Genomic DNA, 12,229 nt, shown 5'->3' with positions numbered 1-12,229 from the left:
CCAGAAAATTCTGCTGGCCCCTCTGCCCCAAAATGTACCACCAGTATTTGCCATACACAAGTCAAGGGCCTACCCAATAAATCAAAATAAATTTGACCCCCATGTGATACTAGACATTCTCTCAGCAAGCGCACATTCCACATTGTAACAGGAATGAGGGAGTCATGGGGGTGTCTTACAGAGGAGGGGTGCTTATCCCCTCCTTCACTTGAAAATCTTCCCCTCTTCCCATTTCCCCTCACTTAAGCTTATTCATTGCTCTGGCTAAAGGGAGCATTTACAGAGAGAGAATAAAAGGCAGGAGAAATGCAGGCAACCAGTATTTTCTTTGCAATATCTACACTGTGACTACATTACATATTACCTAACAATCCTCTCCATAGATGTAGTGTAGAAAAATACATTGAAAATCCTGGTAGAAATGAAAACATCCAAATGCAATACATCTTGCAATGTTTTTAAAATCATTCTTTGTGTTCAGTTCATGCACTGATGTAATTCTGACCTGTTACACTTGCAGGTATTAATGGTGTACTTGTTAATTTCAGGGCTTGCAATTCAGTGTTCACAGCACTGGAACACTGTCATGAAGCCATAGAAATAACTAGCGAGGATCATGTAATTCAGGTATGGAAAAGGCACATTTTTCTTCCTCTTCAGAAACCTGTGTATCGATATATCAGTTGATTGAACACCATTGGCTTCTGTGGTTGTATGTAGAAGTTTGTGCCATATCCTTCCTTTCCTTCTTAAATATCTGTTGGGGGAGGGAGTTCTACAATGGAAACCTATCTAACAGTATTCATACTGGGGACTGAATGTAGCATAGGCATCCTGAATGCATCTTTAAGTTCAGGCTTTCCTTGGTTGCTCACATGGTTTCTTTGGTTTATAGTATGTCAATCCAGCCTTTGAACGGATGATGGGCTATCAAAAGGGAGAGCTAATAGGAAAGGAACTCACTGAGCTTCCAAAGAGTGACAAAAACCGTGTGGACCTACTGGACACGATCAACACTTGTATAAAAAAAGGAAAAGTAGGTGACTAGCTAAATTCTACCTCCTGCCTCCTTAAACCTCCTTAAACTGAACAGACCTTTGAGATCATTTTCCTCTGTTGGTAAATTACAAATCTAGGACACCTTAACTTTATTGGAGAACATGTGCAATTGGATAACCCTGTAACAAAACTGTAAGAGGGAAAGAATTGTGTGTGTGCATGCATAAAATCTGCTTTTGTGCAGAGTTTATTGCCATGTGGAGATTCTGGGATGATGGATTCTCTGCTTGTAGCTTGCTGTGAGTGCATCTATGATTCTCTCACGTAAAAGGTGTCTGAGACTGTGGTGTCACAAAATGCTACCAGCTTAGAAATGTTTATTTTAAGAAAGGGGTTTGTGATCTGAGCTTCCTAGAATGTTGTTTTCACTCAACTTGTTTAGGAATGGCAAGGAGTTTATTATGCACGGAGGAAATCAGGAGACAGTATCCAACAGCATGTGAAGATAACACCTGTAACCGGCCAAGGAGGGTAAGTTTGTTAATTAAAAGTGCACTCTGCTGTAATGGTTTTCTCTGTTATACATATGTATATAAATAGATGGAATCAGGTTATGGATGACTGTGAATATATACACCTATATGCATAATTATATTTCTATCAAATATAATAATTCCATATAATAATGCCATGTTTCTTGGCACAGGTCTGGGCTTTAAAGCTCTGTGTCTGAGTGTGTATTTCTTCTCTCTCAGTGCTTTCCCTAGGAAAACCCGCGTTTCACTGCCGAATCAGAGTAAACGGCAATTAGGTTTTCTGCAGATTGGACCCAGTTTTATGTGTTTGATTCCCCTGAATCTCTGTTCTATAAGCTGGGTTTTTTGTTTGCTTGTTTTAGGATGTGTTTTTTGACAATATTAAAATAATAATAACCGTACACCACTTGTATAAATGCTTTAAGATAAAATAAATATTGTTCCTGTCTCCCTCCCACCAGCTACTAATCCTCAACTGTACTTCACCTGTGACTCTCACCAAATGCTTGTGCCATTGACAAGGCACAAGCCTTGTATCACCTGGATTACCTGAGAGTCAAACTACATGTGATGTGGAAATTCCACGACTGGAACACCCATCTTCTTTTTCTGTTACGAAAAGCAGCCTTGGGGTTAGGGGCAAATAGGGGCAAATAGTTGAATTCCCCCATGCATTTCTGATTCAAACTACTCTCCATACGTTTTCATAAAAAAAATGTGAGGAGTTTCAGACTGTAATCTTGTGCACCTTTACTAAAGAGTAAGTTCACCTGAATTTAGGAGAGCTACTCACATAGGATTCCACTGCTAGTCATAGAATTACATTGTTGCACATAGTTAGACTCATAGTTGTCCTTAAAAAAGGTCTCATCTCTCAGTCTCATTCTTTAAAATGTGAACATAATTGACCTATTCTGTAGGATGAGATCAGTAAACAAATGACAATAATAATGATAGGATTTTTTTTAATTTGGAAAAAAATATTGAAAATACAGTAATTTTATGCAATCTGTATAATTATAATAAGTCAACAGCATCGTATGACTGAATATGGTCCTGATACTTATCATTCCAAAACATCACAGATAAAAAAAATCACTCTAAAAAATGTTTCCGTTATTCATCATTTGCTCTTCTGCAATATGTTAATTTAGACATTAGATTTTCTCAAACCTTTCTGACAGTGATGGAGTAGTTAATTAACAGGTTTCTTTTAATTAATCAGATCTGAATTTTTGATTTAAAGTAAATGGTAACAATTTAATCACCAGTTGTGCCAAAATTATTTTATTTAGTAACAGTGCTTTTGTTGTTTTTGTTAATATCGGTAGGAAAATCCGTCATTTTGTATCCATCAAGAAGCTATGTTGCACCAATGACAGCAACAAACAGGTACTGTGTTTTCTTTGTAGTATACAACTGCTTTGCTTGATATCATCCCATAGTGATAACTGTTTTTCTTCACGCAGCCAGTAAATATTTAAATATTTAAAATATGAGTGTCAAAACATACTATCTGGAAGACTTCACCAGGCAGCATGCAAGTTTATTTGACCAAGCAAAATGACTGGGCCAGATTTTGGGGAGAAAATTATGCAGTCTTTCAAGTTACACAGAATACATCATGTAGCAGAATTTGGTCCTTGGGAAAGCTAAATTGTTTACAGGTGCAAATAGAGTTGTCAGAAGAAAAGGAAGCACACACCTGCATACCACAAGGTTGTCTGTGCAGCTAAGGTTTAGCTAAATCAGAAGTTTATGTTTCTATTTCCTTTTCTTTTTTTCACATGACACCAGACCTACAAGACCCATCGTGATGAAAAGTGTGCAGGAGACCAGTTTCAGTCAGGTTAGAGAATAATCTTTCTTCAAATGGCATCGTTTTATAACCATCTAAATTCTTTCAGCGGTGTGTGTGTGTGTGTGTGTGTGTATGTATATATATTTAAGTACCATCAAGGATCTAGCAGAACTGGTACTTTCCCCCTGAGGGCTTTCCTAGAATTATGCCTTCTGCCATGTTGGATGGTAGATGCAAAGAGATGCCTATCTCAACAGATTTGCAGGTAGAGAATGTAATCCATTATGTATTGAAATGTGCTTTACATGGTGGTTCAAGGGCAAAATTATTGAGAAACATTTTGGCTAGCTTAACAACCTGATCAAGAAAATAAATTTTCTTAAATATCTTTATCTGTAAATAAGAAATTAGTTAAAACAAATGTGTATGTGAAAATAAATTCTGGCCACTTTTAAAATACCTTCCTGTAATATTTCTAGACTCTCACTCCTTCAGATGCAAGAACAGGAGAAAAGAATCTATTGATGTCAAATCAATAACTTCTCGAAGCAGCGATGGTAAGGACACCAATGTGTGGAGAATATTTCTAGCAGTTCAGGATCCTGGATTAGATTGCTGCTGCTACTGCCACTGTTCATTTTTGAAGATTTGAGAGAGAGGCACTTGATTTGTCTTCAAGGTTTTTGTTAAAAGTAGCTCCCTATTGTCTGGGCTATTGAGCAACAATAATAGAAAGCAGTACAATTTAGAACAGAGGAAAGTATTTGGGGGCAGAGGTGTCTCCATCTCTTACTGGCAAATAATTTATTACTCTCTGAGAACATATGATGGGACCGTAGCTTCTTTATTTATTTTATTACCTTTATATCCTGCCTTTCTTTCAACATAGAACTCAAGATAGACCCACACATCTAAAATAATGCAATGTACGAGGATGCAGATTTTTACTTTTGTTTGTTTTAAATGCCAAAATGTTTCTGTTTAATGGCAGCCCCAAGTTTACAGAATCGTCGGTATTCATCAATGGCAAGAATACACTCCATGACGATAGAAGCCCCAATCACAAAGGTAAGAGTCAACAACTTTCTGATAAAATTTCACACACACCAACAATCTGGACGGATACAGCAAGGCTTGTTGAGGCATTCAGATATCTTATGATGCGCTCAGCCAACACAGTACATTTCACATCACCCCAATGACCTGGTTTGCATGTAACACTAAGCCAAACCATGGCTAAGTGTGAGCATGATAGTGTGCATGTACTCTCAGTTAAAATCATAACGGCTTCACTCCCCCTCCAGTTATCCAGCTGTTATGCTACCTGGAATTATGTCATGGTTTGGCCTGGCATTATATTGCTGTAGGCAAACTATGAGTTGTAGCCACTATTTGTTTTTCGCTTACTACTCATGGTTTGCCTTGGATACACAAACCATGAGCGTGAGTTCGGACATAACACTACATGCATACTGGACCAATAACTATGTAGTTTCTACTATAGCAGATAAATAAAAGGTGCGGCAACTTAAAGCCAAGCTAATTTTAAGATGTTGCTTATCAAACACATGAATGGAGACCATGCTATTTATTCATTCAGATGCCTCTAATAACTTATTGTAAACATGTCCTTGTAAACTCACAAGAAATGGACCAAGGATGTTTTTTCTCAAATAGTAACTAATGCTTTATCTTTATGAACTATTATTACATAATAGAACTGCCCAACTTGAATCAGTAATCAACTAAGAGCGCACTCCTGTACATGTTCACTTAGAAGCAAGTACCATTGAGTTCAGTAGGGTTTACTCCCAGGAAAATAGGAATAGGATTACAGGCACGAACTTTAATTGCTTACTCAGTGATGCCAATTTTAATCATGTAGGCAAGTGGTTTTCAACCAGTGTGCCATGGCACCCTACAGTAACTTGAAAGATAATAATATAATTTATTACTTATACCCTGCACATCTGGCCGGGCCTCCCCAGCCACTCTGGGCGGCTTCCAACATAATATTAAAAACACAATAAAACATCAAACATAAAAAAACTTCCCTAAACAGGGCTACCTTCAGATATCTTCTAAAAGTCAGATAATTGTTTATTTCTTTGACATCTGGTGGGAGGGCATTCCACAGGGCGGGTGCCACTACCAAGAAGGCCCTCTGCCTGGTTCCCTGTAACCTCACCAACACTTTGAATTGTGCTTGGAAACGTACTGGGAGCCAATGTAGGTCTTTCAGGACCGTTGTTATACGGTCACCAGTCTAGCTGCTGCATTCTGGATTAATTGCAGTTTCTGAGTCCCCTTCAAAGGCAGCCCCACCTATAGCGCATTGCAGTAGTCCAAACGGTCAGGGGTGCCGCAGGCAACACTGCCCTCCCTCTTTTCTTCCCTCCCTCCTCTGATGCCCTCTCATGTCTCTGCCTCCCAAAGGCTTGCATAGCTGTTTATTGCAGCAGCCCAGGCTATAAGCTCCACAAGCAAATGGTGCCTCTGGCAGGCACCTCTCTTTGGGGCGGGGGGGGGCACTCCCTGGAGAACTCACAAGGAGAGGGGAGAGGAGAACAAGCCGAGGGAACACTCCACAAGGGAAGGTGTTCAAAAAAGGGTGAGAAGCTGCCAGCGCTGCAGGCAAGGGGTAACATAACTGGGCTCCTGAGCCCCACAGGGGTGCCGCAGAAAGAATGTAGTTGGTTAAGGGAGCTGTAGACTCAAAAAGGTTGAAAACCTCTGATGTAGGCAAATTGTAATCAGTTGTTAATGGTACATTTGTTACTGTTTAGTGTCTATTTTGCACTCATTGTAACAGGGCTTGAAAATATAAAATACAGTCTGTCCCTATAACAGTAAGTGATAGCTTTTGCTTATAAGTTTTAAATTATCATAGTACTTTCAATATTCTCAAAAAGGCACCTATTTTGAATTTTTAACAATACATTAATTTAAATGGTAAATTAATTGGTTAATCATTTAAATAAGATGATTAATCAACTGCTTTATTCATCTGATGTTCATTTTACATACTAATTCCTTAATGGTTTCATGTAGACTAAAAATGAGCAATAGCTCTGTTATATGTTTTTCCTTTCTGTTTGTAACCCCGTAGGTCATTAATATAATCAATTCCGCTCAAGAAAACAGCCCTGTAACTGTAGCAGAGGCCTTGGATCGGGTTTTGGAAATCTTACGGACAACAGAACTTTACTCTCCTCAGTTAGGTACCAAAGATGAGGATCCTCACACTAGTGATCTTGTTGGAGGTCTGATGACTGTGAGTAAGAAGACACATATCAAACAACCAATTTCACTCACTGTTGTGGGGTGTTTCAGCTGAGCTGATGTTCTAAATAAAATTCCTGTGGCTTCTCAATTGCCTCATTACATTGATAGTACTACAAACCATAACATTCCGTCAGCCTTCTGTTGCTGGTGCTTGTTGTGGGAAAAACTGTTAAGATTTATGTAAGCAGCATATGGAACGCACAGTAGGAGGAATATATTGAACTTTGCCCTGGTTCACCAAAGCGGAGCTCTGTGGATACAGAAAATTGCCTCTGTAAACTGCTCCAGATAAGCAGCCATGAAGGAGGATAGCATGCAGCTTTAATGTCAGATTGAATTCTCAGTGGTGGTGCAAGTTTTATAGCGTATTTATTTAAGCAAGCATTCACACATTAATTGTATGTGCTTTTCTAATTATTTGGAGCATAATTTATATTGCTTAGTGCATAAACTTAATGATACCCTAATCCTAATCTTCCCTAACCTTTTGCGGCTTGATCACAATGTCTTTTAAGAGTGCACCCTTCTCCTTCTTCCTTGGTGTGTGGAATCCAGCAGTGTGCAAATATTTTTTGTTTTATTTCAGGATGGCTTGAGAAGGCTGTCAGGAAATGAGTATGTATTTTCGAAAAGTAAGTTCCCACGTCCAACTCTCTTTAACACATGCCTGTTTTATTTGTTGCTGTTGTTGCAAAGCAATTAAGTCTTGCTGAAAATCACTGGTGCATGGAATCCTTCAAACACACAATAAAAGGTCCAGTTCTTACACAGCAGTTACTTGATTCAGTAAGGAATATCTATGTATGGAAGATGTTGAGGCTTATCTTAGTGGGTATATCCAGCTGTGTCATATGTTCAACTTGACCCCGTTGAACTGGCTCATTTCATCTTCTTGATGGGCTTATACATCCCCATTCAGGGTCACCAGTTGTTACATGTGATTTGCTGCCTGCAACTAGAGGTGTATCAGGACCAGAGAAGACAGTGTTGGAAAACACAAGCTGGGCGATAAGAGTGTGTTAAACACAGAATTGCCCCAGTAACACAGAAAGAGGGTGCCTGGGCATAAAAACTGCAGGGAGGTAAACTACAGGTGAGGGCAGTGCCTTACCACCATGCATGCCACCTTTGCATACGCACCTCCCCACTCCACATCAGGGCAGTTCCATTTACACACACATGAGATTGTAGCCTCTGGATTGGATCCTGATATAGTTATGCTAAGATTAGACCCATTGAAATCAATGAATCACAACAAACAAGTCCCACTGATTTCAGTTACTAAGCCTGGATTCATCCCGTCGTGTCTACCTTGGTCCAAATACTTAATTTCTACTAAGGATTCTTCAGTGTGGTGTAGTGGTTAGAGTGGTGGACTAGGACCTGGGAGACCAGGGTTCACATCCCCACTTGGGCATGAAACTCATTGGGTGGCTGTGGGCCAGTCGCTGCCCCTCTGCCTAACTTAGAGGGTTGTTATGTGGATTAACTGAGGAGGAAGAGGAGAACCATGTGCCCCACATTGAGCTCCTTAGAGGAAAAGGCAGAAATATAATTGAAATAAATAAATTTATCATTTCGACAGATACCACGAACCAGAGCCATGGTCACCTCTCTGTGCCAATTACTATCAATGACGTTCCACCCTGTATTGCACGTTTACTGGATAATGAAGAGAGCTGGGACTTCAACATTTTTGAACTGGAAGCTGTTACAAATAAAAGGCAAGCCTTCTCTCTGCATTGTGTTAGATAGAGGTGTAGAAGTGGAAGGTGTTGCTGAACAAGCTGTGGCACAAATTAAGCTTGTGTCATCTATGACTTGCTTAGTTGTAGCTGCCTGTCTCTGGCAGATGTTGATACAGGAAGCCGGGAGTAACTTGTGCTTCCCCCTCCTGTGCTTCCTGGTGGGTGTGTGGAGTGGGCATGATTCCCAAAGCTGCCAGAATAATACCCTTTTTACTTTATGTTACATTTGTTGTGGTTAGTTTAGCAAGAGCAGGATAGATCTATATGCAGCTCCATCCTTTCTGTTTTGCGACTCCCTTCAAGAGCTACTACATGGTGCCACCAATCTTTCTTTCTTTCTTTTCTCTTTCTTTCTTTCTTTCTTTCTTTCTTTCTTTCTTTCTTTCTTTCTTTTTCTTTCTTCTTCTTTCTCTCTCTCTCTCTTCACTTCCCATTGAAATTAAGCTTAAGAACATGCAACTGCATGTTAAATCTATTATGCCCCTATGACCCCTTGCCTCTTCCGGCCAGAATACATTAAATACAGTTTGAGGTGTTAAAGCTTTCCTCCCCAAGCTGTCAGCCCTCCTAAAATGCTGCTCAGCTGCTGTTTGGCACAGAAAAGTAACTGCCATTGACATCGATGACAGCTTCTCATCTGTGCCAAACAGCAGCTGAGAGAGGGAGCTCTTAATTAGAACTACAGCACTGGAAGATAGTGGTAACCCTTCATGCCTTTGCGCCATGGTCCTGATCCTAATTGCCCCCATGTGGCTGCTGTTTTTAAAAAAGGACTGCACAATGCCAAGCTGTGCATTTCACGTCATGTAATTTGGCTCTTCCTTATTTTTATATAAGTCTCCCCACCGTCAAAATGCTGACTGTCAACTTCACATGGCAAGCAAGCACACACAGGGATAGTGGTGAAATGTATCCAGTAAATGGAAGCTGTTGCTAACCAAAATCTGCAAGAGCAAGAAGACTGATAACGAGTGCCTTTCCTGCCTTGTTTTACCATCTCCCTTTCCAATTATGTTTCAGGCCACTGGTTTATCTGGGTCTGAAAACTTTTGCCCGCTTTGGTGTCTGCGAATTTTTAAACTGTCCCGAAGCCACACTGCGAGCCTGGTTCCAGGTGATTGAAGCCAACTACCACTCCTCCAATTCCTATCACAACTCCACTCATGCAGCTGATGTCTTGCATGCCACAGCTTTCTTTCTGGGGAAAGAGAGAGTTAAGGTACAATTTTTGCTGAGATTTCCTATACTTATGTTCAACAAGTTATGACCGGGTGTTTCCATGGTATTTATTTGAAGTCCCTCACTGCGCTGCTTACTATCTGAGAGTAGTTATGCAATCATTTTTATATGGAAAAATGTCACTATGTGGTGGCATCTCCCAATCATTTTTCTATGGTTATTGATACTTATAAATCAGCAGTGGGGAACCTTTGGCCATGAGTCTAAGTAGACACACCGGGCTTCCCCATTTTGGCCAAGCCATGCCCACATGCCCTACACTTGATGTCATATATGAGGTGTGGGGCATGTAATGCAGCTGATTATCAGGGAACTGTGCATGGGGCACACAAAGCATTGACAATCAACTAATGGTCAGTGCTTACATAGCTTTATTCATAACGCTCTACAAAAACAGATTACTTGAAATTGTTGTGATGTCAGGTGATTTGACAGGTGGAAGGAATAAGAATCTGGTCTGCTGGCCAGATCCAAACCCCCAGCTCTGTTGTAAATGGATCTTCAGAAGATGAAAATGAGCTGCATCTATGTAGCCATTGAAACTAATGCTGCATTCCCCATAGTTATGGGTGGATTACACTGGATGGGTAAATTTCCCATCGGGAAAATTACAAGAAACTCCTGCCTCTAGATTCTACAAACTCACCCAGACTTGCATATCAGTGACTCTACTGGTGATTACTGTTACATTTTTATTTTGATAAATACTGTATAGGTGAACGAGACTTAATTCTTTCTTGTAGGCAAGCCTTGATCATTTAGATGAAGTGGCTGCATTAATAGCTGCAACAGTTCATGATGTGGACCACCCAGGACGGACCAATTCTTTCTTGTGCAATGCAAGCAGTGAGCTCGCTGTACTCTACAATGACACAGCTGTGTTGGAAAGCCATCACACAGCTCTGGCGTTCCAGCTCACCGTAAAAGACAACAAGTGCAACATTTTCAAAAGTCTCAATAGGTTAGCTTCCTCACAGTTCTCTTTGTTTTGAGTACATGAAGATACATTTTTTTGTGGTTGTGTGCGAGATCTGCCTCCCCCCCCAAAAAAAAATTCTGTTTATAGATGGATGTCTGAAATTTTGTGTCAACAATCACATCAGTGCTCCAAAATGCAGAGGATTGGCCTATATGAGATTGCTAGCATTCATCAGCATATGTCCAAAACTTGGGTTATTCTTTTCTTTTCCACACATTAACATTTATCTGCTATGGTCAGCATTCTCATGGGAATGTTGCCTTTCTCCAAATTTTGGACATTTATTGTAACATACATATGGTTAAAAAACAACAACACAACCCAAGCACCTCTATCTTCCATATGTGTGCAGTGTGTACAAATTATATTCCAAGTTGAGGCATTATGAAAATGTATTTCTTCTCCAGAAATTTGGGGTATTTGCTATTTTTTAGGGGAAATAGTAGGGCCTGTACTTTGGGATTACTCACTTTGTATGAATATGTGAAAGTGATTACAAGGGCTGTATTCATAATGTGATTCTTTGGCTGGAATGTTAAATGTGAATTTGGAGGCCTGATACCATACCTGGGAAATAGTGAATGGCTGCAGATGGTGAGCCACACTACTGCTTAGCTGAGATTCCTCTTTTTTAATAGTATTTGATAACTTTCTTTAGAGCAATTTTAGCCCACTCCTGCTCTGTCTCCTTTTATAATCCCTTCTCTTAAACCTTCCTCCTTCCTGTGGGGTTCCAAATGTTCTGAATTCTTAAACACTCCTCTTTTTCCGTTTCCCAGAAATCATTACCGAACGCTTCGTCAGGCAATTATCGACATGGTTTTGGCAACAGAAATGACAAAGCATTTTGAGCATGTGAACAAGTTTGTGAACAGCATCACCAAGCCCATGTCCTCAGAAGCAGCACAGGTATTTTAAGTAGATGTATACTATGTGCATTTCTGTGGCACTTTCTTTTCATATTACCAGAATTCATACATCCACAACCAGGATCTATGTTTTATGCTATTAGGTGCAAACAATGTCCAGGTGCTCAATCTCATAATAATATATTGGGCAATGTGCATTGTTTCTCTTCCGCTGATGGAAGGCATATAGAGCGAAAAATACAGTAATTGGATTGCATGAACCAAATGTCACATAATGCATCGCATTGTCATACAATAAATCCACATCTGTACGATACAATAAAAGGGACATATAACACGGTAGGCTCTCTTGTACTGCTTCCTAAAAAAACCTGGTTTGTGCAGGGTTGTTACTTATATTAAGGTGTAGTTTAAAAGTGTTATGATAGTGTTTTCATAGCAGTTGTGGCCAGTTATGCTAACCCCCACATTTAACTATGTATCTGCATTTCAGAATGAGGGTAGTGACTGTGAATGTACAACCAATCTCAAGAACATTCCAGATAACCAGACATTGATTAAGCGCATGATGATCAAATGTGCAGATGTTGCAAATCCATGTCGCCCTCTAGAACTGTGTATTGAATGGGCTGGGAGGATTTCAGAAGAATATTTTGCACAGGTATGGCTTTATAATTTTTAAAATTGAATACTAACATAGCTTTTAGCATGAGAAAAATAGTTTTACTTCTAAAATGCTCTTGTGTTTTCAGGTGACTAGAAAGCACATGCTA

General features: G+C 39.8%; 1 protein-coding gene across 1 annotated transcript in view; it reads left to right on the top strand.

Moving 5' to 3' along the window:
• The window catches only part of PDE8B (phosphodiesterase 8B), a 43,199-nt gene that overhangs the window by 27,981 nt on the left and 2,989 nt on the right, over positions 1-12,229 (top strand). Inside the window, exons 7-20 of the mRNA XM_053407728.1 lie at positions 549-627; positions 896-1,036; positions 1,442-1,530; positions 2,867-2,927; positions 3,333-3,384; positions 3,816-3,893; positions 4,328-4,404; positions 6,446-6,610; positions 7,208-7,253; positions 8,207-8,345; positions 9,390-9,588; positions 10,352-10,569; positions 11,367-11,496; positions 11,950-12,117. Of these exons, the coding sequence (XP_053263703.1) occupies positions 549-627; positions 896-1,036; positions 1,442-1,530; positions 2,867-2,927; positions 3,333-3,384; positions 3,816-3,893; positions 4,328-4,404; positions 6,446-6,610; positions 7,208-7,253; positions 8,207-8,345; positions 9,390-9,588; positions 10,352-10,569; positions 11,367-11,496; positions 11,950-12,117 (1,642 nt within the window). The remainder of the gene's footprint in view (positions 1-548; positions 628-895; positions 1,037-1,441; positions 1,531-2,866; positions 2,928-3,332; positions 3,385-3,815; positions 3,894-4,327; positions 4,405-6,445; positions 6,611-7,207; positions 7,254-8,206; positions 8,346-9,389; positions 9,589-10,351; positions 10,570-11,366; positions 11,497-11,949; positions 12,118-12,229) is intronic.

Source organism: Podarcis raffonei, chromosome 11 (genome assembly GCF_027172205.1).
Source record: "Podarcis raffonei isolate rPodRaf1 chromosome 11, rPodRaf1.pri, whole genome shotgun sequence".
Classification (NCBI taxonomy): Eukaryota; Metazoa; Chordata; class Lepidosauria; order Squamata; family Lacertidae; genus Podarcis; species Podarcis raffonei.
This window is presented reverse-complemented; position numbering and strand designations above follow the sequence as displayed.